The sequence below is a fragment of the Terrapene carolina genome, unplaced genomic scaffold, assembly GCF_002925995.2.
Source record: "Terrapene carolina triunguis isolate 2854851 unplaced genomic scaffold, T_m_triunguis-2.0 Scaffold110, whole genome shotgun sequence".
In the NCBI taxonomy this organism is placed as follows: domain Eukaryota; kingdom Metazoa; phylum Chordata; order Testudines; family Emydidae; genus Terrapene; species Terrapene triunguis.
This window is the reverse complement of record NW_020664461.1, coordinates 2,690,110-2,717,963: the sequence shown is the minus strand read 5'-3', so window position 1 is coordinate 2,717,963 and position 27,854 is coordinate 2,690,110. Positions and strand designations below refer to the sequence as shown.

General features: G+C 44.0%; 1 protein-coding gene across 2 annotated transcripts in view; it reads left to right on the top strand.

Moving 5' to 3' along the window:
• The window catches only part of MAST2 (microtubule associated serine/threonine kinase 2), a 326,453-nt gene that overhangs the window by 148,877 nt on the left and 149,722 nt on the right, over nucleotides 1-27,854 (top strand). Inside the window, exons 1-2 of one of the 2 annotated variants that reach the window (XM_026651974.2) lie at nucleotides 14,320-14,385; nucleotides 18,644-18,850. The exons of the other annotated variant lie outside the window; for it this stretch is intronic. Coding sequence (XP_026507759.1) covers nucleotides 14,336-14,385; nucleotides 18,644-18,850 — 257 coding nt within the window. The 5' untranslated portion in view covers nucleotides 14,320-14,335. Of the gene's footprint in view, nucleotides 1-14,319; nucleotides 14,386-18,643; nucleotides 18,851-27,854 lie in introns of those variants that run through there. 2 annotated transcript variants of the gene reach the window in all.

Below are 27,854 nucleotides of genomic sequence, written 5' to 3'. Positions count from 1 at the left end.
AAAAAAATTATGATTCCTGTAATGGTGGAAATGGTATGTCAAAGAAGAAGGTCTTGCATTGCTCCTTAAAGATGGGTAGGCTCAGGATCATTCTAAATTCTTCTTGAAACTTGTCCCACACCTGAATCTCCTTGAGGGAGAACTTTATTTTCAGATATTTTCTGCTTTATAAGCTTCATTGTCCCAACGGAATGTAGTCATCTTGACAGGTAATAAATGGAGACACAGTCACTGATGTAGCTGAGATCTGACCCACTGATTGTTTTGATGGTCAGGATCAAGGGCATGACCTAGCCATGGGACAATGCGATCTGATTTGGAGTCAGTGACGGGAGTAGAGCGCAGGTGTGATGTGCTCATGATGGCCATTCCCATTGAGGTGGCAGTCACACTGTCTGTGCAAGCTAGAGCCTTTTCATTACATCCAACATCAACCTTACTGTGTAGAAATATACAGTAATTTACAATATATTTCCATGATCTCTGAAGAATGTATGGATTGCTATAGAAGAATCTTTATCAAGGAGGAATGGAATACATTTCCGAACAAGCTGGAAATGGAGTAAAGTTTTTTGTTTTTCATTTTTCCTTTTTTGCTCATTGCAATTTGGCTTAGCGGTGAGTTCAACAGGACCCGGAGGCTTCAGACCAATTGACAAGTGGATGCCTTTGTTAAAAGGTGAGGGACTGTTCTTTCTGCTAGTTCTTCTAAACATTTCGTCTTCTGACTCTCATCACCTCATTCTTATCTAAGTTCAGTTTTAGCCAGCTGTTCTTCACCCAGAAGCTCAGCTCTTGTAGGCATTATGACATCCTTGTGTTGACATTGGTGCATTTATGGAACATAACAGAGTTGGATATCTTCAGTATACATTTTTGGCAATGGAGCGTGGGGTGTCTCACCATCTCTACAAGTGGACTTGTGTAAAAGCTGAAGCAGTGAGGAGATGGATGGATCCATGTAAGATTCCAAATATGAAGATTGTTGGATAACTACTTCTCTTTCCCATGATCACTCTCTGGATCCTGTTTGAGAGGAATAATTGAAACCATTTTAGTGCTGGCATCATTGACTTTAGTTGTATTAAGTTATATAGGCTTGGCAAGCCAGTCAGTTGACTGCCTATTATTTGACAACGGTCAAATATTGTTAAATATTCCAGCAAGAAGGCCATGATACAGGTGGTGGCCTACCTTTTTGATTGCATCATGGTGCTATCTGTTAGCAAGTCTGCTTAAATGTCTTGATCACTGACTTTACCACAGAGCTCTTCTTCAGGTCTGGGAAACGTATTCAGAGTGTCATAGCTAAATACAAGATTGAACAGATAGTTTAGCATAAGTAGTTGGCACTTTCTAAGGGACAATTCAAGATGGAGTGGACCATTAACACCCCTTTAGTCATAGGACAAAAACAGGGGTTAGAGGGTTACAGATTGTTGTAATAAGCCATAAATCCAATGTCTTTATTAAGACCATGATTTTCAGAGTCTAGCAAAGTTATGAATTTAAGCTCTGAGGATCATCTTTTGAAAGTGTTGTGCGGGTTTCCTCTAATAGGTCAGATATAGAGTGATCGCTTTGTGAAAAGTGTTCACCCACAGGTGATGTGGTGTTTTTGTCTTTTATCATTTTCCTTTGAGAGTTCATTCGAGAACATAGTGATAGTCTGGCTTCACCCACATAGTTGTTGTTGGGGCATTTAGCTCACTGGTTGAGGTACATCACTTGCTGTGATAGACATGTGTAGGACCCATGGAACTTGAAAAGTGTGTTGTGGGGGTGTTGATCATTGTATCAGTGGAGATGTGTCTGCAGTTTTTCTTCTGTTGTACTGGCAGGGTCTGATGCTGCTTTGAGTTAGTGTGTCCTGGTCTGTGGGCAGGTTGATTCTGATGACGTCTTTGGAGAGGTTGGGGCATTGTTTGAAGGCCAGAAAAAGGGGGTTCAGAAAAGATTCCTTTTAGGTTGAGGTCCCCATCGAATATGGGTTGTAGTTGTTTGATGATACCCTGTATGGGTTCCAGTGTGGGGTGGTAGGTGACAAATAGGGGTGTGCGGTCAGAGGGGGTTTTATTTCTATATTGAAGCAGGTTATCTCGGTGTATTTGGGTGGCCCATTCCAAGATGCGGTCATCTTCTCTGGTATATTGTCCTTGTTTAGTGAAGGTGGTTTTGAGTGTGTTAAGGTGTATATCCCAGACTTTTTCCTTGGATCATATTCTGTGGAATCTGAGTGCCTGGCTGTAGATAACCAATTTCTTGGTGTGTTTGGGGTTGTTACTGGATCTATGAAGATAGGTGTGGTGATCCATGGGTTTCTTATATATATTTGTCTGAAGGGTTCGATTGTTGAAGTTGATTGTGGTGTCTAGGAAATGGATGCTGGTGTTGGACCATTCCAGAGAGAGTTTAATGGATGGGTGGAAGTTGTTGAAGTTGTGGTGGACATCTATGAGGGAGTTTGTCGTCTGTCCACTGGATGAAAATATCCTCGATGTATCTCAGCTATATCATTGGTTTCATGGTGCATTTGTCCATAAATTCTTGTTCAAGGTGGCCCATGAAGAGGTTGGCATATTGGGGAGCCATCCTAATACCCAGGGCTGTTCCCATGGTTTGGACAAAGTGTTTGTTGTTGAATATAAAATTGTTATGGGTAAGGATGAAATGGATGAATTTGGTGATGTGTTTGGGATGCATTTCTGAGGGTTGTCCATTGTCTTGTAAATATTTGAGGCAGGTAGCTGTGCCATCATTGTGAGGGATGTTGGTGTATCAGGAAGTGACATCCATGGTGGCAAGGATGATATTCTGAGGGAGGTTGTTAATGGTGCGGAGTTTATGGAAGAAGTTGGTTGTGTCATGGAGGAAGCTGGCCCTTTGTATGGTGAGTGGTTTAAGGATGGGTTCTGAGTCCTGATACTCCTTCAGAACGAGTGCCATAACCAGATGTGATGGGTCTCCCTGGGTTCCCTTGTTTGTGTATTTTGGGAAGCACGTAGAAGGTCCCTGGGGTGGGTTCATGGGGGATGAGTTAATAGAGTTTGTCTTGGAGTTTTTTGGAGAAGCATTTGATGATATCCTTAAATTCCTGGGTAAACTGTGGTGAATTGAAGGATTAGAAGGGAGCGCAAGGGTCAACTAGTTTAACCTCCTGCCAAGGTGCAGGATTTGTTGTGTGTAACCCTTTCAAGACAGATGGCTATCGAGTCTCATTTTGAAACCTCCAGTGAAGGAGTTTTCCCGACTTCCAGAGGAAGTTTGTTCCATTGTCCTACTGTTCTTACAGTTCAGAAGTTTTCCCTGAGATTTAATGTACCCATTGCCTTTTGTCCTGCTCTCTGTGGCAAGACAAAACAGTTTTTCCTCATCTTTTTAATGGGAGCCTTAGAAGTATTTGAAGACCACCATCATGTTCTCTGCCCCCTCTCCCCCCGCGCAATCTCCCTCTTTTCCAAACTAAAGATACTCAGTTCCTTCAGCCTTTGCGCATCTGGCTTACATTCCATCACTTTGATCATCTTTGTCACTCACTCTGTATCCTTTCCAGTTTCTCTACATCCTGTGTGTATAGTTAGGGCCCTAATAAATTTATGGCCATGAAAAATGCGTCATGGACTGTGAAATCTGGTCTCCCACCATGAAATCTGGTCTTTTGCATGCTCTTACCCTAGACTATTCAGATTCACGGGGGAGACCAGCGTTTCTCAAATTAGGAGTCCTGACCCAAAAGGGAGTTGCAGGGGGGTCACAAGGCTATTTTAGAGGGGTCACAGTATTGACACCCTTACTTCTGCACTGATTTCAGAGCTGGGCTGCCAGAGAGTGGTGGCTGTTGGCCAGGTCCCCAGCTCTGCAGGCAGTGCCCCGCCAGCAGCAGCGCAGAAGTAAGAGTGGCAATACCATACCATGCTAGCCTTACTTCTGCGTTGCTGGCTTCAGAGTGGGCAACCGGACAGTGGCGTCTGCTGACTGATGGCCCAGCTCTGCAGGCAGCAGTGCAGAAGTAAGGGTGGCAATACCATACCATGCCATCCTTACTTCTGCGCTGTTGCTGAGGCGGCCCTACCTTTAGAGCTGGGCTCCCAGCCAGCAGCCACCACTCTCCAGCTGCTCAGCTTTGAAGGCAGCGCCGCTGGCAGCAGCAGCACAGAAATAAGAACTGCAACCCCCCTACAATAACCTGTGACCCCCCCCCCCAACTCCTTTTTGGATCAGGACTCCTACAATTACAACACCATGACATTTCAGATTTAAATAGCTGGAATCATGAAATTTATGATTTTTAAAATCCTATGACTGTGAAATTGACTAAAATGGGCCGTGAATTTGGTAGGGCCCTGTTGTCAGACGCTACTGGTGTGGTGCTCTGCTCTGTTCAATGTTGATATCAATCGGCTGCGTGTGTGTGTGTGTTCCCTCTGTGCACTGCCCCAGCTCTGCGCAGACAGCTGACACAGCAGACCCCGAGAGAACCCCCAATGACCACAGACTCTAGTAAGGTACGAAGGCACGTCGGCCAGGTTTATTGTCGAAGAGAAACACAGTCTCCAGCTCCCCGGCATAGAAGTCCAAGGTGCTGCTGAGGTGCGGCTAGCTAGTACTTATATGCTCCCTGACAATGGACTCAGCTCAGTCAGTGGCGGGACTTTCCACTGCCCCCTAGGCTGGACAAAGACACCGCCCTAGGGATGCATACACAGGTACAAACAAGTTACACATCACTCTTGACGTATTGAGGTGCAACCCCTCTACGCAGCAAGGTACAACCCCACTAGGTAGCAAGGTGCCACTTCTCACCTTGTAAATGTTGGTTCGAACAAAACAACTCTATCCATCATATTACCCTTTTGGCCCTGTCATTGGGATGGGTCAGCTTGTTCCTTGTTGTGTGTGGAATGTACAAGTATGCGAATGTTCTGATATCTGGTGTCCAGTACCTTTTAGGTATGTCTCTTTTTGCAGCATCAGCCCTTTCCTTGCCAGCTTCTGTGAGCAGGGCCTGCCTCTGCTCACAGCTTAACTTTGCTTTATGTTAGCAAAGTCTTGACCATTACTTTACTTTACTCATACTGGGCCTCTGATAAGGGTTTACGTTTCAGGGCCTCATCTTACTACAGGCCCTATATATAGCAGTGACCAAAATTGGACACAGTACTCCAGCTCAGGCCTAACCAGCACTAAGTAGAGTGGTACTATCACCTCCCTTAACTTGCATGCTATGCCTCTGTTAATGTAACCCAAAATTGCATCTTCAAAATTGCATGTTTTCAAATCCCTCCCCAAACAACTCCAAGAGAAATTCTACAAACTCATCTCAGACTTGAAGAAGAGCTCTGTGTAAGCTTGAAAGCTTGTCTCTATCCTCAGAAAGTGGTTCAATAAAAGATACTACCTCACCCACCTTGTCTCAGAAAAATGATAAAAGATAAAAACACCATATCATCAGTAGGTGAACACTTTTCACAAACCAGTTACTCCATATATGACCTCTATCTTCATCTTCAAAGGAAACTTGCACAACACTTTCAAAAGACAAGCTTGGAGCTTAAATTCGTAACTTTGCTAGACATTAAAAATTGTGGATTTAACAAAGTCACTGGATTTATGGCTTATTACAACAATCAGTAACCCGCTAACTTCCCTTTTTTGTCCTATGACTGCAGAGGGGTTAACTGGCTACTTCATCTTGAATCGTCTCTTACAATATGGGTTAACTAGTTACGCTAAACCATCTGTTCCACTTGGTATTTGGTTGTGTGACACTCTGCGGGCATGTCTACACGTCCAGCACAGCCGCAGTGCGATACAGCTGCACCACTGCAGCATGTCTGGTGAAGACGCTCTATGCTGACAGGAGAGAGCTCTACCATTGGCATAATAAAACCACCTTTGTAAGCGGCAGAAGCTACATCGACGGGAGTTCACACACCGACATAGCGCCGTCCACACCAGTGCTTATGTCGGTGTAAATTATGTCGGTCAGGGGGTGGGGCTTATTCAAACCCCTGAGCAACATAAGTTCTGTGACATTAACTGTAGTTTTGACATAGCCCGAGTACCTTTTCCAGATCTGGAGAGGAGCTCTGTGTAAACTCGAAAGCGTATCTTCTTCCCAATAGAAGATAGTTCAATAAAAGACATTACTTCACCCACCTTGTCTTTCTAAGGTGGTGCGCATCAGTTACAGAAGTTGCCATCCTCTCTCCCGGAAGAGGATTAACTTTTATTTATGATGCATTTATGTTTGTACTGTAGATAAATTATAAAGATTCTTAGCTGTTTCAGTGGTCAAAGACACCTTTTTTTATATAGTTATTTTTGCCTTACCCAAACTTTTATTTGGGTCTTTAATAAATACATTGTGCAGCATGATGTTATTTGACAAAAGCAAATGTGTAACCCACATACACACAGTGTGGTTGGTTCTCTGTCCCCCTCTAATGGGTAGTCACTGTATGGACATGTATGAATCTGCTAAATTCTTTGCGATATGGAACCTTGTCCTTGGTTCTATCTCGGTTGCCACTGACCCATCCAGGGGTGTTGAATTAAATAAGTGATAGTAATTGTTAGTAAATTTGCTCCCAAATCTCCTCTCAGTGGAATTACACAGAAGTAAATTGCTTCCAGAGAATGTGCTAAACCCAAGTTTAAAACTATACCTGTTTCTACTTCTAATCTTTCTAAACCTTCATGCTTAAAACTGAGGAAACAAAAGTTTTAGGTGGAGAAAACAAGGAAAATATTTTGACTTGCTGGACTGAAGAATAAAGGCAAGCATGGGAAGAGTATTTGCACATTTATTCTAGTCTTTTGTACAAAGACCTTAAATAAATAAAGATTCTATACTCGGTTTCTGTACTAATAATTTGGATATCATATGCGTGAGAAAACAAAATCTCTTGGTCAATATATTAGGTGAAGTTTAAACCTAACATGGTTATGGTTATAAGCAAGTATGGGGAGTCTTGCTAATGTTATCACACTTACTAATTTTGTGCAAATATAGTGTCAAAGCTAAGTGGGGGCAAATATTCCCTAATATTGCAAATATCCAAAGTGCAAATAGATAAGGTAAGACATCACCATTGCTCAAAATAGGAGAGTCTGGTATCTTAGTGGGCAGGCTGTGCACTGCTGTACAGGAGTCCTTGGTTTGAATTCTGGTCTGTCTCTTTCCCCTTTCATGCTCAGAGGGCGCGGAAGTTATGGAGACAGTACAGTTATCCCTGGGACGAAATGCATTCTATCACTCAGCTTCAGTCTCTCTTGGCAACAAGGCAGTTCTATGGTGAGTCATGTGCAGTTTTCCCTGACTCAGGAGAAAGGCAGCCATGACAGTACAATGCCTCAAGTGTGGGGAATATAAAATGAAGAAAATGGGTAAAGAACGTCCCATGGTGCTCTGAGAAGGAAGAGGGGAGTGGCATTCTGTTCCCATCCTGTACTAGCTTGGATCTGGAAATAAAGAATAATAATGCCTTTTCAGTTTGTGGGGTTTTTTTTTATAAATCGGTGAGAGAGACTTTACATTCTAACTATACTCCTCCCTTCAACTCAGAAGAGAAACACTCACGAGCAGTAGATTAAAAATAACCTAGTGCTCTTAAATTGATATGAGGTGCTGAGTCAGGAGCTGGAATGTGTGGCATTGCGCCTACAGAGGCTCCATAGCAGCATTGCCAGTAGTATATGGGGCTTGCTGACATTATTTGAAGTATAGTTTGTAAAGGGGAAATTGGTACATGAGAAGGATTTTAGGATTGATCTGTGTGTTCGCAATATTTTAAAAATGGGGAAAATGTTGTATGTAGTTTTTTTTAAATAAAATTTGCCACTGTTTAATCTACCTAATTTTCATACCAGGACCATCGTAAAATTATTATTATATAGTGTGCATGTAAAGATCTCGCCTTCACTCTCCACCAGAGAACTGGGATTCTGGTTTGTTTGGGGTTTTTTGTTTGTTTGTTTTTTGCTGTTGGTGGTGCTAATTGTGGGAAGGTGGCTGGGTTTTTCATTTTGCTCTGACGGTGCTGAGGTATGTGGTAGTCCTGACATCTTCCAGATTTGAGGACCAGTAGTCAAGAAAACTCCATCTGCTGCGTGTAAAGGTCTTATTTTTTAGGTTGACAGTTCTATTGTTCCTGTGGAACATAGCTGTCAGCGGAGGTCGTGATCCTGTAGAGAGAGGCATTTGTCTGGTAACTTGGATCGCTTCCATGGAAGGCTTTAAAGATGAGGACCATAACCTTGAATTTGACCTGCTATCCAATGAGGAACCATAAATGGTGGGTTTTATAAATATTTGAAAATGTTAAATACTTCTTTAAAAAATACATCACAATCTCTTAGGCCTGGTCTACACTAGGCTTTTATGTCGAATTTAGCGCCGTTATATCGAATTAACCCTGCACCCGTCCACACCAGGAAGCCATTTAGTTCGACATAGAGCTCTCTTTAAATCGATTTCTGTAATCCTCCCCAACGAGAGGAGTAGCGCTAAATTCGACATGGCCATGTCGAATTAGGCTAGGTGTGGATGGAAATCGACGCTAATAGCTCCGGGAGCTATCCCACAGTGCACCACTCTGTTGACGCTCTGGACAGCAGTCCGAGCTCGGATGCTCTGACCAGCCACTCCCCCGGGAAAATTTGAATTCCTTTTCCTGTCTGGGCAGTTTGAATCGCAGTTTCTGTTTGGACACCGTGGTGAGCTCAGCAGCAGTGGCAACGATGCAGAGCTCTCCAGCAGAGATGGCCGTGCAATCCAATAGAAAGAGGGCCCCAGCATGGACGGATCGGGAAGTCTTGGATCTCATCGCAGTGTGGGGCGATGAGTCCGTGCTTTCGGAGCTGCGCTCCAAAAGACGGAATGCAAAGATCTATGAGAAGATCTCTAAAGCCATGGCAGAGAGAGGCTACAGCCGGGATGCAACGCAGTGCCGCGTGAAAATCAAGGAGCTGAGACAAGGCTACCAGAAGACCAAAGAGGCAAACGGACGCTCTGGATCCCAGCCCCACACATCCCGTTTCTACGAGGCACTGCATTCCATCCTAGGTGCGGCCGCCACCACCACCCCACCCCTGACCGTGGACTCTGAGGATGGCATATTGTCCGCGGCCGGTTCCTCAGCGGACGGGGAAGAGGAGGAAGGAGATGAGGAGGACGAGGCAGTAGACAGCGCTTACAACGCTGATTTGCCCGACAGCCAGGAGCTCTTCATCACCCTGACAGAGATCCCCTACCAACCCTCCCCAGCCGTTACCCCAGACACAGATTCAGGGGACGGATCAAGCAGTAAGTGTTTTAAATATCTAAACATTTATTTACAACATAACTGGCGTATTTAAAATATTAACATTAGCTAAAGTGCTTTAAAACATGTAAACATTTATTTGCAACAAAACAGGAAGATTGAAAATATGAACAGTGGGTAAAGTGCTTCAAAACATGTAAACAGTAAAGTCAAACAAAAGGGGAATCAGTGCAAAGTGTATCATGATTTGTCTTTTTTTGGGCGCCTCAATATATAGTCCGAACCATTTTCAAAAAATTGCACAATGTCCGCTTCATGATTATAATGCCCAAAACCCTGCAGTCATTTGTCCCTCCAAGGGCACCTAAGCCAGGAACTGGTCAATGTAACCGGGGATAGAGGCGAGATCCTCCGGGGAGAACTCCTCATACACCTCCTGCAGGTGTTTTTCCAGCCTCATCAGCAGGTTCCTGGGCAGGGAGAGCTTATTAGGCCCCCCGTGGTAGGACACGTTTCCCTGCCACAACGCCAGCAGGTACTCCGGGATCATGGCCTTGCACAGCAGTGCAGCAAATGGCCCCGGTTTCTGCAGGCTGTCCCGGAGCATCTTCTCCTTCTGGCTCTCGGAGACCTTCAGGAGGGTGATGTCTGGCATGGCTCCCTGCTGTGAATTAGGTATGGGAAAGTTAGTATTGGGACTGCTTGCCCGTCCCTTTATAGAACTGCAACCGCCGGTTTACAGCCACGCGGTTTACAGCCGCGAGGGGGTGGGACAGGGGCAGAGTTCATGCTTGCAGGATTGCTGCCAGCAGAGACTCGCATTGCTTTCTATTTGAAAGGAGGCCAGTGCCACTCTTAAAGTTTTAAGCGGCCACAAGTCTACGGCTTACCATGTTTGCCAGCTAGACAAAGTCCGGTGTCCAGCCCTGCTCCTCAGCTCGCCACAGCAAGACCGCAGGCACTGTAGGCGAGGGCCGAAAATTCGACCTTGTCCTCAGTGCGCGTGTGATAGGTGCTCTGCATGGTCTTGTTCACAGAGAAAGACTATGTTCTCTGTTCACAGATACATTGCTCTGTCTCAGGAATTCACTCCCTTTTTCCAATTCCCACAGCCACATCTGCCCAGAGGCTAGCGCACATTAGGAGGAGGAAGAAGAGGACACGGGAAGACATGTTTGCTGAACTAATGGGATGCTCCCGAGCACAGGCAGCCCAGCAGACACAGTGGAGGGAGAACTTGTCCCAAATGCACCGGGCAAACATGGAACGGGAGGAGAGGTGGCGACAGGAGGACAGGCAGGCTACTCAAACGCTGCTTGGACTAATGAGGGAGCAAACGGACACGCTCCGCCGCCTTGTGGATGTTCTGCAGGACCGGAGGCAGGAGGAGAGAGCCCCGCTGCAGTCTCTCTGTAACTGCCCTGCCCCGCCACCAAGTCCCATACCCCCCTCACCCAAAGTCCAAACACGGAGGGGTGGAAGGGGCCGTGAAAAATTTCACTCCACCCCTGCGGACTGCTCTACCACTAGAAGGCTCTCATTCCCCAAAATTTGAAAAGTCCTTTCCTACCCGCCTCACACAAGACCCCGTCCAAGTTTCACCCCCCCGTTCCATGTGCGGTTGTTAATAAAGAATACGTTTCTGTTCATTTCTGTTTCCATCCTCTTCTTTTGGAGGGGAGTCTGTCTGAAGGGGGGGGGAAGGGGCTTGGTCATTGGACAGGACAGTCACCTTTAGCAGGGGGCAGGTGCAGCAGCAGGGCACATATACAGTGCAGTGACTAGTTATCCTGGTCAGTCTGGGAGGTGGTTTTCATGTTTTGTGTGGTGGGGGCGGTGGTGTTGCTCTGTGACTTGGTGGCGGGGGAGGGCAGTTACAGATCTTATGCAGCGGTCCTTACCCTGCATCACAGAGCCGCGCAGCAGGGGATCTGTAACCCTCCTCCCCCTGCAAGACAGTCACATAGCCGACACATACACGCAGTCCCGGCCAGGAGGGCTGGCAGGCTCCGTTGAAACAACCAGTCCACCACCGCGGAGCCTGTCATTCCTGGAGTTTAGAGGCATCATTTGCATCACAACCCTAAACCCGCCCCCCGCCACAGTCTGTGTCCCAGGTTTAAAACATTCCCGCGAAAACAGTAATAAAGACAACGGTGTCCATTAACAAAACAGAACAGACTTTATTTTTTGGGAAGGGGGTGAAGGGGGTATGTAAGTGGAGAGGATAGTCGACGGCAACTGGGTAAAGAAAGGGGGGCAAGTTCTGCCTCTGTGTCCACAAACTTAAAAGTCACTGGGTACCCTGCTCAGCCTTGAAACTGGCTTTCAAAGCCTCCCGGATGCACAGCGCGTCCCGCTGGGCTCTTCTAATCGCCCGGCTGTCTGGCTGGGCGTAATCAGCAGCCAGGCTATTTGCCTCAACCTCCCACCCCGCCATAAAGGTCTCCCCCTTGCTCTCACAGAGATTGTGGAGCACACAGCAAGCTGCAGTAACGATGGGGATATTGGTTTCGCTGAGATCACAGCGAGTGAGTAAGCTTCTCCATCTCCCCTTGAGACGGCCAAAAGCACACTCCACCACCATTCTGCACTTGCTCAGCCGGTAGTTAAACAGTTCTTTTTCTGTGTCCAGGGCGCCAGTATAGGGCTTCATGAGCCAGGGCATTAGTGGGTAGGCTGGGTCCCCGAGGATCACTGTAGGCATCTCCACATCCCCAACAGTTATCTTGTGGTCCGGGAAGTAAATACCTTCCTGCAGCCGTCTAAACAGACCAGAGTTCCTGAACACGCGAGCGTCATGAACCTTGCCCGGCCATCCGACATAGATGTTTGTAAACCGTCCCCGATGGTCCACCAGTGCTTGCAGCACCATTGAAAAGTATCCCTTTCTATTGATGTACTGGCTGGCCTGGTGGCCCGGTCCCAGGATAGGGATGTGAGTCCCATCTATAGCCCCACCGCAGTTTGGGAATCCCATCGCAGCGAAGCCATCTATGATGGCCTGCGCGTTTCCCAGGGTCACTACCTTTGACAGCAGTACCTTGACGATTGCCTTGGCTACTTGCATGACAACAACCCCCACGGTAGATTTGCCCACGCCAAAGTGGTTCGCGACTGACCGGTAGCTGTCCGGCGTTGCAAGCTTCCAGAGGGCTATGGCCATTCGCTTCTGGACAGTCAGGGCTGCTCGCATGCGGGTGTCCTTGCGCTTCAGGGCAGGGGACAGCAAGTCACAAAGTTCCAGGAAAGTGCCCTTCCGCATGCGAAAGTTTCGCAGCCACTGGGATTCATCCCAGACCTGAAGCACTATGCGGTCCCACCAGTCCGTGCTTGTTTCCCGGGCCCAGAATCGCCGTTCAACAAAATCCACATGCCCCATTGCCACCGTGATGTCCTGGGCGCTGGGGCTCGTGGTTTCTGACAGCTCTGTGCTACTCTCCGACTTCAGGCCCTCACGGCGGTGCCGTAGCCTCCTCGCCTGATTACTCTGCATCTGCCTCAGGGTAAGGTGTATGATAAGGTGCGAGGCGTTGAGAACGGCCACAACTGCAGCGATGGTCGCAGCGGGATCCATGATTGCAGTGCTGTGGCGTCCGCGCTGTCACTGATCAAAAAGTGCGCGAACTGATTTCCCGCCGGCGCTTTCAGGGAGGGAGGCAGGGCGGTAGTGACTGACGGATGACGACAGTTACCCAAAAGCACCCTCGCCACATTTTTTTACCCAGAAGGCATTGGGGGCTCGACCCAGAATTCCAATGGGCAGCGGGGACTGCGGGAACTGTGGGATAGCTGCCCACAGTGCACTGCTTCCAATGTCGACGCTTTCCCTGGTACTGTGGACTGACAAAGTTGAATTACTGTCCTTAGTGTAGACACACACGTTCGACTTTCTAATATCGATTGCACATATTCGATTTAACTAAAATCGAACTACTCTCGTAGTGTAGACATACCCTTAGACGCAGTGTTTTAATTAAAATCTGGACAAGATGTTCATGTGGAATGTTAGTTTGGAAAGCTAACTTTCTGCAGATAATGGATTTCAGGAAAGACGGACAGTAGTTTGTGACAACCATGCAAACAGCATGAGTTTGATTTGAGCTAATGGTAGAAATTACCATTCAAAAACTAAAATGCAAGACTCAGAGATTTAAGGGATGCAAGGGAACCTCTTGAGTACTACAAAAGATTATTATCATAGTGTAGCCTTGGGTATTTCTAGTGTCCTCAATATCCTTTGACAGTTTGTTCTATTGCCAATTTGTCCTTGTAGTTTTGAAGTTCATAAAGAAGGAAAGAAGAAATAGCTAAGCTAGAACATAACCTCATTATGTATTTGTTCCTGATATGTTTAACTTGTGCGGTAAAATTGATAGTTTAACAAATTAACACATTATGAATGTTTTAAGATGGAAGTTCTGTACACGGTTTGATTTCCAAAAATGGGATAGTTCGCATGTTTCCTCCCCAGTAAAGAACAGCTGTTCTTTGCACTGCTCATGACTTTCCTAGGGGCTCTGGGTGGGAGCAATGACTGTATTCCTATCACAGGATGAATTTTCGAGCTGGTATGTGAGATTTCTGCCAGAGTTTTTTCTTGTATGCCATCTCTCTCTCTGGTTCTGCAATTTTCTTGTGATTCACTAAGAGTGAACGTGTCACTGCTGTCTGAAGCCCAGAAAAAGTTTGCCACTGATTTGCTGTGCTCTTAAGTGTGAGTGATGTCAGTAGTACATTGCTGTCTGTATGACGGATCAGATTGTTTAGTTTGTATCTTTGGCTTCTCAGTACTGTTGCTGCATACTGTTGGTCTTCATTTCCTGTTTATGGATGCTAGAAATAGACTTGTGGAAGACTTCTTTAAAAATAATTAGATTTTGACATGAGCTGGTTGATTAATCTGGACTGTTACTGAATTCGTAAAGTCTGTGGTGACACTGGGGATATTTGAAGAGCTCTGTATTACATTGATTGTTCTGTACTCTGCACTGGAGTGATAACAGCGGGTTCTCCTTTCTGGCTTTAAACCTCTTATTCTGAGAAGAAACAGTGTATCAGAAAGTACAATGATGAAACGGAGGCAACAGAGACTTGGAGCCCCATCTCTGCGGATCCAGTAAGGACTGTTGTGAAAAAAAATATACAATTTAACATTGCATATGAAAACTATCAGGAAAAATACCCAGAATTTTTCATGGCCAACAAATGTCATCTTAATTTAACTTAGAAAAGGATTAATTATTGAAGGAGCATTTTATCAGTGTCAAACTTTTCATTTGGCTGTACATAGGAAATATTATTTTCCAAAACTTCAGTGAATGCTGTATTAGAAGTAAAAGTTTTGCCAGATAAATGCAATCTTTTATAGTTTTAAAACTAATTGTTTAAATGGGCACCTAATATATGTTTAGTATTGTACATGGCATTAACTGCTGTGGTAAAACTGAACACTCTTCCTACTCTGTGCTTTTTGCATTCTTTTTTTTTTTTTAAACAGGGTTATTTAAACAGATTAAAAGGGAAATAAACTTTCATCTATCAGAATAAGAGCAGCGAGAAAGCTCAAAGCAGCTGAAGCCCCCCTTCCGTTTAAAATAATACATTCCAAATATTGTAGGTGAGATGAGAATCTTTTTGCTGCATTACCTGAAATGTTCATCTTAATATACAATTCTAAGCATTTTAAGTGTACCAGTTTATGGAACATATTTTATTTTGATACTTACCTCCTTTGTAAAGCACTTTGAAATCTTCTGATGAGAAGCACAATGTAAGAGCAAGTCATTATTAGTGTTATTTTGATCTTAAAAATGAAAGAAATTGTATATAAAGAGTATGGATGTAAGCATGGAGGCTAAGTGAATCTGTGCTACGTAGTCCATGATGAAGGAAGAGGAGGAGGAGAAGAGGAAGGCTTAACCTTTCTGTCAGCAGATTGTAAGCCCCATCAGCCGTTTAAGTACAGATTGCTCGTGGGGATTTCCAGAAACTAGGGGTTGCTTACTGATCAGATGCATTTGGTTTCATTAGGGAATTTTAGAGCAGGGAACATTAGCAGCTCTGGATTATTTCAGTACTTTAACATGCAACATTTGGGCCCAAAATAACCATAACCAAAGTCCATCCCAAATTTTCATAGTACTGTATTTATTAATGTTTTGAACAGGACAGATGGAGCTCTTTTTATTATTTATTTATTTTTACCCAAAGTAAAGTAGGTGAATATCTATGCCCAGTTAATACAACATATGTTATTTATTATTTGTATAATAATACCACCTCGTAGCACCCAGAAGTCCTAGCCAGGACCCCATTGTGCAAGACTCTGTACAAACACAGAAGAAAGACACAGCCTCTGCCCCAAAGAATTTACAATCTTGTACAGTCTTACCATCTGGTATAGTACATATCACTCCTATCTACAGCACAATTCTTGCTGTGTGTCCCAAACAAAAATCATTAATAATTGAGCCTTCATTGTACATGTAAGGATTAAATTTTGGGGATTGGGTACAAAATTTTTAATTTTGTGATATGTAAAGTCTTGATGATCATAGTTTTAATATAAGGGTGGCTTTTATGGTTTATATTTAATGATTTAAAATTTGTCTTTTAATTCTGGTATAACAGCCCATGCATCTTTGGGTTGGTGGGAAAAAATATTATACCACCTAATGTGAAATACAAAATATTCCAATTGTAACTTCACATGAAGTTGATTTATTTGTTGGTCATGAAAACTAATTTGGATACGATTTTTATCAAGAAACTTAAGTGGTCAAAACAACAGTTCTAGGTATTAATGTGTAGCTGTTAAGGTAAATTGGATACTGAGTTATGTAAACAGGCCTAGCAGACCTGTGGTGTTGGTAGCAAATGCAATATTTTTCTTCAAAGAATATTGTTTTGTAATACTTTGTGAAGGGTCCCTCCAGCCAGCCAGCATTTGTACTAGACTTTGGTCAGTTTTGTCACACAAAGGAGTGCAGCATTGAACCTTAAAATATGTTCAGCTGTTTGGAGTGTAGTAACTCATGTTGCTGTAGTTATGATATTCTCTTATGTAAATATACACAGATTATTTTCCTCCAGCGTGCTAAAAATCTGGGGTAAAAAAGACTTTCATATCATATTAGAAATTAATACATTTAAATTATTTTAATAGCTCAGGCATTTTTTCTTTATCATAGAATCATAGATTAGGGTTGGAAGAGACCTCAGGAGGTCATCTAGTCCAACCCCCAGCTCAAAGCAGGACCAACCCCAACTAAATCATCTCAGCTGGGGCTTTGTCAAGCCTGGCCATAAAAACCTCTAAGGATGGAGGTTCTACCACCTCCCTAGGTAAAAACAATGAGGAGTCTTGTGGCACCTTAAAGACTAACAGATTTATTTGGGCATAAGCTTTTGTGGGTTAAAAAACCCACTTCTTCAGATGCATGGAGTCTTCCCAAATAAATCTGTTAGTCTTTAAGGTGCCACTGGACTCCTCGTTGTTTTTGTGGATACAGACTAACACGGCTATCCCTCTAATACTTGGCTCCCTAGGTAAAGCATTCCAGTGCTTCACCACCCACCTAGTGAAATAGTTTTTCCTAATATCCAACCTAGACCTCCCCCACTGCAACTTGAGACCGTTGCTCCTTGTTCTGTCATCTGCCACCACTGAGAGCAGCCAAGCTCCCTCCTCTTTGGAACCCCCCTTCCGGTAGTTGAAGGCTGCTATCAAATCCCCCCTCACTCTTTTCTTCTGCAGACTAAATAAGCCCAGTTCCCTCAGTCTCTCCTTGTAAGTCATGTGTACTAGCCCCCTAATCATTTTCGTTGCCCTCCGCTGGACTCTCTCCAGTTTGTCCACATCCTTTCTGTAGTGGGGGGCCGTTGATCACTACCCGTTGAGTCCGATGATCTAGCCAGCTTTCTATCTACCTTATAGTCCATTCATCCAATCCATACTTTAGCAAAATGAGCACACACTTGGGAGTCTTCTCAATTCTAATCCTGGTTCTGCAGTTGATCTGCTGTGATTGGTCACGTAACTCCTCTGTGCCTCTATTTCCCCATCCCTGAAATTAGAATATCTACTTCACAGTGCTGTTGTCAGGCTAAATTAGTTAATGTTTGTAAAGCACTTCGAAGATGTAAAGTACTATAGGTGCTAAATGTTTTCTATTTAAGGATCTGTGTAATTTACTTTTCATAGTAAGTATAGTAACTCCTCACTTAATGTTGTAGTTATGTTCCTGAAAAATGTTACTTTAAGTGAAACGATGTTAAACGCATCCAATTTTCCCATAAGATTTAATGTAAATGGGGAGGTTAGGTTCCAAGGAAATTTTTTTTTGCCAGACAAAAGGCATTATATACACAGTACAAATTTTAAACAATTTTAAACAAGCAATTAAATACTATACTCAGCAATTATGTTTGTGAAGCTTTTCCCTTCTCCCCTCCAGCCTCCTGAATGATAGCAGAGTTCAGTCCCGGTTGACAGTGAAAAATTAACAGGTGCTCTGCACCCACCGGCAGTGAAGCTCCCCCCACCTCGCTGCCTCCCTCCCAGAAAGTCCTAAGCGCTGCCAAACAGCTGTTTGGCGGCGCAGGAAGCTCTGGAAGGAAGGGGGAGGAGGCGGAGAAGAGGAAGTTGTGCAATGCTCCCTTGTAAAGTCGCTGCTCTTCCAGAGAATCCTACAAGCAGTGGACAGAGCAGGCAGCCAAATGATGTTATAAGGGCGCATTGCACAACTTTAAACGAGCCTGTTCCTTAATGGAGCAGGTACGTAACATCGAAACAATGTTAAGCGGGAGGACGTTAAGTGAGGTGTTACTGTATTTCTAACACACCTATGTATGAGAAACAAGGTGGGTGAGGTAATATCTTTTACTGGGCCAACTTCTGTTGGTGAGAGATACAAACTTTTGAGACACACAGAACTCTTCTTCAGGTCTGGGAAAGGTACTCCCAGCGTCACAGCAAAATGCAAGGTGGAAAAGATTGTTTAGCATGAGTTGGTCCAATAAAAGATATTACCTCCCACACCGTGTCTCTCTAATATCGAGGGATTGACACGGCTTCAACTACACTGAATATAATCTTAGGTTTGGCATGGAAGATTTGGTCAGTTCAGGATCAAATAACTCCACAGTGGAAAAATAACGTTGAGTTAGTGTTGCATTGGCTACCAGTAACATTTTGGTTATTTCATCGTAACAGTTGAACAAGTTCAGGTGTTGATTAAAAGGATGACTTTTGACCACTTAGTTTATTAAATTACTTTAATAGAAAAACTTTTAAATAATTTTTATTGTTTTAAAAATAAAAACAACAACATATGACATTGACACTGATTGTTTCTACTGTGGTACCTTGTCAGAATCTCCTCTCCTTTGTACTCCCACTGCCGAGGAAGTGATGTTCATCAGCACATGTTCTCCCCTACATCTGCTCCAGGTCTACAACACCTTAAAATCCCATTTAGTGCGGATTCTGCTCTCGCTACTTCTCCTTTAGTCTTTTACCTGAACCCACAACCCCAGAGCAACCCTGCTAGTCCCTGCTACAGCAATCCGCTACAGTGGAGGTAAGGAAAAATATAAAGTGGGAACAGTTAACAATTTGATTCCAGTATAACAACTTATAAACGTCTCATTAGTTAATAATTCAAGAGAATAACATCTAAAAAAGATAAACAGACTTTGTGTTTATATTTAACTGTATGGTGTTCAGGTCTATTTTGCATGTTTGTCCAAACTGTTAGTTCACCTACAGCTAAAGGTCTAGAATAAGGAAAAAAGCAATATACGTACATACATAGGCATACATGCATACATACTAACTAGCATACTACATGAGTTTAGAAATTAACTCTTCATTGTTATTGCCTCTAATGTTCTTCAGTTTCTTAAACCTTGTTGTACTATTGCAGAACAAATGGTTCATAAGAATTCTCTTAGTTCTTTGAGTGATCATCCCATGGGTGTTCCACTCGAGATGTGCATGTGCTCCATGCGCCTGAGACGGGAACATTTTTGCTAGCAGTGTCTGTTGGTTCATACTTCTGCCCTTCTCCTCGTGCTTCAAACCTAGGTCATAAGTGGCAGCATGAGCTGACTGCCTCTCCAGTTTCTTTCTACTGCCCATGGTCTGAGATTGAAGCTCTTCAGTGTCTGCAGTGTTAGCTAGCATTCTTCTTCAAAACTTTGTCGTTAGTTTTAAATAATTTAAAAAACCTGTTTGTAGACAGTTTAGTAGTCCTGAGGACCTGGGTGTCCTGTCCTCCCCCCCGCCCCTGTATCCCTGCGGGGTGCCTACTATGCCCAGGATCCTGAGATTCAAAGACTGTGTGGCCTGCCCCTGGGCTTTTCCAGTCAGGGATGACCACAACACATGCCTCCATTGCCTTGGGGATGCTCATATCCCTTCTAAATGCAGCATCAAGCCCATGAGCACAGGCTTAAAAGATTCCTGATGGACTGTGCTTTAAGGCCCCAGTTCAATCCCGGCCGATCAGACCTCCATGTACATCAGACAGAGGCACTGTGAAGCACCCATCCAAGGACAATGGTCTCCAGCTTTGGGGGGAATCTCAGCAAACAAGACGGTTCTTCCAAACAAAGGCATGAGGAGGGTAAGAGCAAACGTTCTCATAAGAAACATGAGATATCTCCCTCCAAGTCATCACCCAAAAAGAGGATCTCCTCTCTGATGCTGTCTAAGTCCAGTAAAACTTTGCACCTGAGCACCAGTGTGTCAGGAGCTCACAAAGAGTACAGTTCTGGTTTCTTGGCACTCAAAGGCAAGAATGCCCTGAAAACCAGCCCTACCTGAAGGAGTGGGCCCAAGATTGGCACCAGTGAAGAAGAGAAGGCAGCGGATGCCTCCTACATCATCGGTACCATGAAATGAAAAAGGATTGTTGATACTCGAGACTAGGGTAAAGCCACTGGTGCCAATAAAGGAAAGAAGCCTGGTCAGCTGTCTTGTTTTGGGGGCTAGATACACTGCCCCAGAGGACACTGCTATCTACATGGATCCAGAATTGACAGTACTGTTGGACCAGGTACTAGCCAGTGATGTCCTCACACCATCAGTTCACCACTCTCCACTACCGTTGACCAGCTGAGGCATAATAAGATCTCCAGTACCAACGGCACTGTGCATCAGCACAGAAGGCTCCTTCTCCAGTGTCAGTCGGAGAGCTTTACCACACCATCAAGACGGGTTCAGCCCTGACAGAGGGTCCAAGATTTCATGGACACCATTGCTCTCGCACAGGAGGGACTGTACACAGCTTGGGACCAATGGTACCCCCTTCCATGGGGACTGCCCCATTTCCCCTATGATTCCTCACATTAGCCTTACTGGGGGGTTCCTGGGATACATATATGTGACATCCTGAATCTGTAAGGTCATACCGGGAGTCAAGACAAGCTTCCCCACACAGGGAAAAACATCAAACCCTCAGGAATTATCTGAGGAAGACAAGCAACCTGACAGACCAGGCAGGGCCATTCATCTGGGCAAGGTTATTATCATTGCTCACAAATGGGATGGTCGCACCGGCTTCACTGTCACCACCCAACAACTACAGGCAGTGCCAGCACCTCCTGAGGAGGATTGCAGACACTCCAAATTCCCCTGGAGAAAGTACAGGACACCCCTCATAAGCTACTAGACATCCTCCAGATTGCTGGTTCCAGTAAGATGGCACTGCCACTTCATGAGGCTATCTTAGAAGTGGCCAAGATGGTCTGGCGTACTCCAGCCACTTGTTCTCCCACTCCAAAGAGAACAGAGAGGGGATGCTTTGTGCCATCTAGGAAAGCAGAATACTTATTTTCACACCCTGCTTTGAATTCTCAAGTGATGTAAACTGCCACCCAAAAGAGCAAGCAAAACTATTCCAGATTTACATCCTCTGATGAGTGTAGTTGAATGCTGTTAAACACCAGAGTTAGACTGGTAAGCAGCAGGTGGAGTTATCTATATTAGAATAGTGTTAAATTTAATTGAAATACATTTTTTTGGCATGGGGCTAATGGTATTTAAAAACAAATCCAACCATAAGACATTTTTGCAAGATACAGTGCTTTTTCCTGTCAGTCAAAAATGTTCAAGGGTCTCAGCCATTAGCCATAAATGGGTCAGTGAATAATTTTCATGATAGGAATAGTCCCTGTAAATGTCTGTGTTGAGTTCTATTTCAGCTTTACCCAGGACTGTTCATGACTATACTAATGTTCACATATGCAGACCTTCTGGCCATCTGCTCCCTGGATACCAAACAGTTGATGATTCAGGGATGTGTGGCTGCATCATAAAAGCTCAGCTCTATAATAACTTTTTATTTGTTGTTGTTTGTAAGTTTTTGCTTTCACCTGTGCAGCTCTTGATCCTGTTTTATCCTATCCTTCTTTGTTGTAGTTTTGTTTACTTGGTTACCATACCAGCTATGGGTATTCTCACTGCTGAGTTAGAGCAAAGGTTCATCCTGGTAAGCTATTTACTGTCACTGATCTAGTCAGTTTAAAGCACACAGGTCGGTCAGGTTGCAGTGAGTTCCCCTAGCTGTGTAAGTGGGATTAGGACTTGCATTTTCCAGTAACTAAAACAGTGTACATTTTAATGTTAGAAGTTTATCACATTTGGCCATTGGTAATCCATTTTCCCCTTCTTTTTCCTTCAACTATTTCATGATGCTTTTAGTCTTTCTGCATGAACAGATGAGCGGCTGTTGTACAGCTGAGATCAGTGCTAGTGATGGAGGCTGTTGGCTTCAGAGAGAAGAAATCTAATTAGGAATAGAAATATTGTATACCTCAGGTTTAACAGAAAATAAAGGTGAGCTTCTTTATGATCACTAAAAGGGGCTCTGAGGTGGCACACTGAGAGACACTGACAATGGGTAAATTAGGCAAGTATTATAGATGTTATATATGTGATTTGGGATCATTTTTAGATGCAAGTTTATCAACAGGAAGAGAGTGAATGGTCTCAAAAACACTACATGGACGTGTTGAGTATATTTTTGTTGTCTGGGTTTGGCAAATGCTTCTCTAGATACGAGGCAACTCAGATTACCAGATGCCACTTGGTCATATTTCACAACTGTACCTTAGTATGAGTTGGCCACTCATTATAAAGCCAAATTTATCCTTCTGCCAGAGCACCTGGTTTTATTGCACTACTTGACATTAAATTGTTTTAAAAGATGTTATGTGTTAAATTGTCATCAGAGGAGATGAATCTTGAGATTATAAAAAATCATAAAAAAACCAACCCTCATGTTATTTGAAACTACTTCTTGCAGCAAGACACATTTGGGCTTAGCCAGCTTTAGAAATGTACATAGGTATTCATGTGATAAAAGCAGATAGGAGAGTTAGGTTTTTCAGTTTAGGCCTCGCTCAGTGTGGGGCTATAGTTCCAAAAGTAGGTAAGATTAAATGTTAGTCGGCATGAGAGAGGCTTTAATTAATCCTTCCTTGCAAGTTGAAGGGGAGGAGTGAATGGGTGGCAGCAATATCAGACAGAATATCCCAATGGGTGTTTTCCCCACCCTGCTATCTATGATTTTATGAAATAGTATGTGCTTACAATTTTTTGTTGTAAGAATGTGTGTCTCCCTCTTCTCTCTCCCCTCCCCCCCGCCCCAAATGTTCTGGCTTTTAAAAATATTTAGGGATAATATCTTTATTAATGTTATGTAGTTTTGCAAAATAGCCACGAACATTTTATTAGTATAGGCATAAAATCTACTCATCAACCTTAATATGATGATGATCAAATACTTCACTTTCTTATTTAAATAAAACAATATAAAAGCGACTTCAAACACAAATTTGCCCCAGGTGACCAGAAACTATGCGTCAAAACCTGAACAAAATAAAATTGAAATTTTACAAGGCTGGTCTTGCTTTTAAAGGTTGTTATATATAGTGTAGCTAATAGATTTTTTTTTAACATATGTATATGGATACAGACTTTCTGAAAAAGCATGCATTTAATCACAATAAAAGGGTAGAAAGTGGGAATAGTGTGTTTTCTAAAATCTTTATTGAACTGTGGATAAGTTGCTTTAAAAAAATCCAACCTTTCATATAAATGGATGCTGTCAGAGCTGAGAGACCTAAATTTAGACCTGTCAGCTGTGTGGTTGTGTGTGTAAGTGCACGTTGAGCTATCCCCTCCTCTCAGCAGGTCTATTCGGTTTCTGTGAGCAAGGGTATTGAAAAGAACAAATATCCTGCTCTACAAGCACTACAGGGTGAAATTCACTTCATCCTCATGAAGCCTGATTAATTGGGCATTCTGAAAGGGTGGGAAATTGGGGAAGGAGAGAACTTTCTCCATTCTAGGGCCATGTTGCGGGTCTGCAGCTTCTCCATGTCACTTGTACAGTGTGTTGGGGCTGCTGGTTCTGTGTTGTTAAGTGGTGGCTCCAGCCCCCATGCCCAGTGCAAAAGCCCCTTTCACCACGTGCTAGATGTGTGGAAGAGCCCCCATTCACCCCAAATTCAGCTCTGCTGCCTATGGTCCCCTGAGTGGTCTTAGAGGTGTTCAGGGCTTTGTTTTGGGTGTCTGAACCAGAGCAAAATTCATGCTACAGTGAATAGGATTCAACACTTACCGTATATACTCAATCATAAGCCGGTTCGTTTATAAGCTGACCTCCCCCAAGATGGATAAATAAAAATGGAAAATTTTTATAACCCGTTCATAAGCCGACCCTATAGTTCAGGGGTCAGCAAACTTTGGCTCCCGGGCCATCAGGATAAGCCACTGGTGGGCCGAGATGGTTTGTTTACCTCGAGCATCTGCAGGCACGGAGGTAAACCTAATTAAACAAAGTGTCCCAGCATGCCAGCTGCTTACCCTGACGGGCCGGGACAGCAACTGGTGGGGAATTTTTTTGGGGGGAGAAGCTGGGAGTCAGGGGAGCAACCCCTGTGACCACCCCCCACATGACCCCTCCCCTAGCTCAGGACCCCCACACTCTCCCCATCCCATCCCATCCCATCCCAACTTATCTGGGGAGGGCCAGGGGAGGATGTCTCTGACCTGGCTGGAGCTGCTGTGGCAGGCTGGGCAGCGTGGCCGCAGCCTGCTCCGGCAGGCCAAACCAGGCGGCGCGGCCGCAGCATGTTCCAGCGGGCTGGGCCGGGCGGCGTGGCCGCAGCGTGCTCTGGTGCCCAGGCGGCATGGCCACAGCCTGCTCTGGGGGGTGGGGCCGAGCGGCACGGCTGCAGCCTGCCAGCCCTGGAGCTGCAGCTGCTTTGGAGGCTGGGGGGAGAGCAGCGTGGCCAGAAGTGGAGAGACTCTGGCCCCGCCTCTTCCCTTCTGTCTCTGCTGGCTGTGCTGTCTCTCCTTGCTCCCTCTGTTGGGGAGATGGGCTGTGTCCCACCTTTCCCTCTCTATACGCGTTCATAAGCCGACCCCCTTCTCTGGTGCTTCCCTTTTTTACTAAAAAAATTCGGCTTATGAACAGGTATATATGGTAGTTTATAAAGGCCATGTCTAGTCTAGGAAAATGAGTAGTTTTTATAAAAGTATTAGCAAACACATTTTAACTAACACAACTTTAATTAGCCCTAGTGGGTACCCTGGGGTTGACCACAGCCAGCTAACGTATTTTAAAACATGACTTGCCCTGTCTACATTGGATGCAAAATCTTGTTTACAATCATGTTAGTTAAAACCTGTTAATTAGTATGCTCACAGCAACTACTATTTTGCAAGGCTAGATATGGCCTTGAAACAGAATGGAGGGGGGTTTTGTGGAGATATGCACATGTACAATCCCAAAGAACCTCAGCACCCTACTCGGGATGAAGTCCTAGGTTTGGGGAATAAATTGACTTCACAAGATCACGGCAGCGCTTGAATATGAGGGAATTAGATATTTTATATTTATTTTAAATTTTGGGTTTGTTAACCTTGAGGGAGTGTCCTTTAAGATTTACTTTTAAATATTTCAAGGTATATTAAGAAATGGCAATAGTATAATAATTTTAAGAGTATGTTATCTGTCACTGCTTAAATTCCCTCTGAGTGTAAAGTTACTTGAGATAGCATTTGGGAGTTTATTTTAGTTACTATTTCCTATTTGACAGCTGTCAGGGGATTAATGAATAGCTCTATAACATTTGGAAGTTGCTTTGTCTGTCGCAGCAGATGGTACCTTCCAGTTTGAGTTCTTGCTGCACTTCAGATTCTGTTTCCTTAAAATGTGCTGAATAATTGTTTTGTTTTCACAGGTGCCTTAATGCTATTTTCGCAAATGTAGATTGACCAATCCAGGCATACTGTGTCATAGGGCAGCTGTAGTCTCTGAATGTACTACATGAGTACTATGAAACTTTTGGATTTTGAGTAGATATTATTTTGGTGATTTTTATTTTAATATGAAAATTTGCTTTACATTATAAATTCTTACATAAATTTCACTTTGGAGAATTGGAGTTCCTATTTTGTTAAATTTTTTCTTTAGACTGAGATTCTTGAGATTTTTCTTTGTTCTTTTACCTTTACCAGTTGCCATACTTGGGAATAGTTCCTCCCTGCCAGCAAATGGACGGCACAATGAAACTTTTAGGTGATATTCCCTGTACATGAGAAGTTTGCTGGCTCCAAAAACTTCTACTGTGTCTGGGTCCAGCGGATGGAAGATGACCAGTTCCTTTGCAAGCAAGTAGGATAAAAGAACCTGCAGTCTTGGAGTCTTTGGAGCACTCTCCTCTGAGCAGCTTTGGACAAGTTCACTTATAGTACGAGCAGCCCCAGTGCCCCGCTCCTATATAAAACATGCTGCCAAGGACTCCACCAGATGGTTAAGAAACCTAAAGTAGTTTCCAATGGCATGAGATGTCTGCAGTGCAGGGACCTGCATAGCCCAATATACCAGGATATTTCTTTCTAAACTGAATAGAGGATTTTTGTGTAGAAGGGATTCCGGTGGGAAGTAGTGTTCTGTGCTGGGGCATGCTGAATAGTTGCCTTCCGCACACCAAGAAAGACATCACTCTTCCTTACTCTTTGACAGCAGATGTTTCTGTTATACCCAGGCTCTCTAAGACAACCAGACAGCACAGAGGACTGCTTGGGGTGTTCTGGTATAGTAGTGATACAGACATAACTTCTCCAACTCTCCTCCTGCAGCAGGCCCCATGACACAGCATGTGGCCACTCCATAGAAACATGACCACACCACCTTTTTCCTCTTTCTTTCCATTCCTTTTTTTCATGACACCTCTTTTCCCTGAAAAATGTTTTACTCTAGTGCTCCAAGCCATCTGATTCTCCACAAATACCTCCTAAATCTATACTACCTTCGGCTAGTTGTCATCATCCAGCCATTCAAAACTTGTTCTCTCTCCCGTCCTCATAATTAGGGCTGCAGATTTGTTATGGCATTTTTGATTAAAAATCACGGAGTGGTCATGGTAAATGTAATAAAGGTCATCGGTTTAGGGGGAAATGGTATGTAAAGTGATGGGAGTGCCATTTAAAGTGGGGAAGTCATGCAGGAGGAGTCGGGTCCTATCCCCAGGAGGTGGGAGGCCCTGTGGGATGTCAGGTCCTGCCCTGGGACATGGGAAGCCAAGGAGGATGGGGTTGCAGAGCAAGTGGTCTGCACTCACCCTGCAGTGGTTGCTCCTATCCCACAGTGCTGGCCTGGTTCCCTACTCCAGCCCGTTGGGTCTCGCTCCAGTGTGCAGATGGGGCGCTCCTCTGCAACACCCTGCCTTCCTGGCCCCGGCACCACCAGGTTGCCTGCCTTGAGCTAGGCTCGACACAGAAGTAATGGATAAACTGAAAAATCACAGTATCTATGACATTTTTACTACTGTGACAAACCTATAGCCCTACTTATAATCCTCTTACCTAGTTTACGCTACACGGTAAATACAAATTATTATTATAAGTCTAGAAAATATTTGGAACCATCATGATCTCTGCCATTCTGAAACAGCTCGCTTCACTTTCATGTTCCTTCCTTGCCTCCTACCCCTGGCCTAATTTTAGATAAGGTCTTTAGGGCAGGGACTTGTTGATTTTAGGTGTCTGAAAAGGACCTAGCACACATTGGTTCTATAAAAATAATGTGGGGTTCCCACTTCTAACTTCTCGTGCCCCATGTCTTCTAAATATAGATGTTTATTTGCTTAAATACCCTACTCTAAAGATATACCTACCTAAATAACAGATTTGTGCCTTGTAAAGAATGTGCTGCAAATGCAAACATGCCACCACATACTTCATGATCATTTGTTCTTGTGTTGTGATTTGTTGTCTCTTACTGCAATGCAGGGGGATCCTTAGTTCATTTCCTGTGTGGGAGCTTTTTTGATTTGGCTCCCATTCATATATACTTGTAACTTATTTCACTAACGTAATGTGATTTTTAAAAAATATGATAAATATAAATTAATAAAGAATAGGTAAGGAAGCCAAAGTGTAACTGCAAGGGAGTGTTTAAAAAAAAAAAAGGGGTGGGGTGGGGAGGGGACACATTAAATCAGTTTTTCTTTCTTACTGCAGCTTATGTATCTAGTAGTCCACTCCACTTCTCTTTAAAAGTGAGA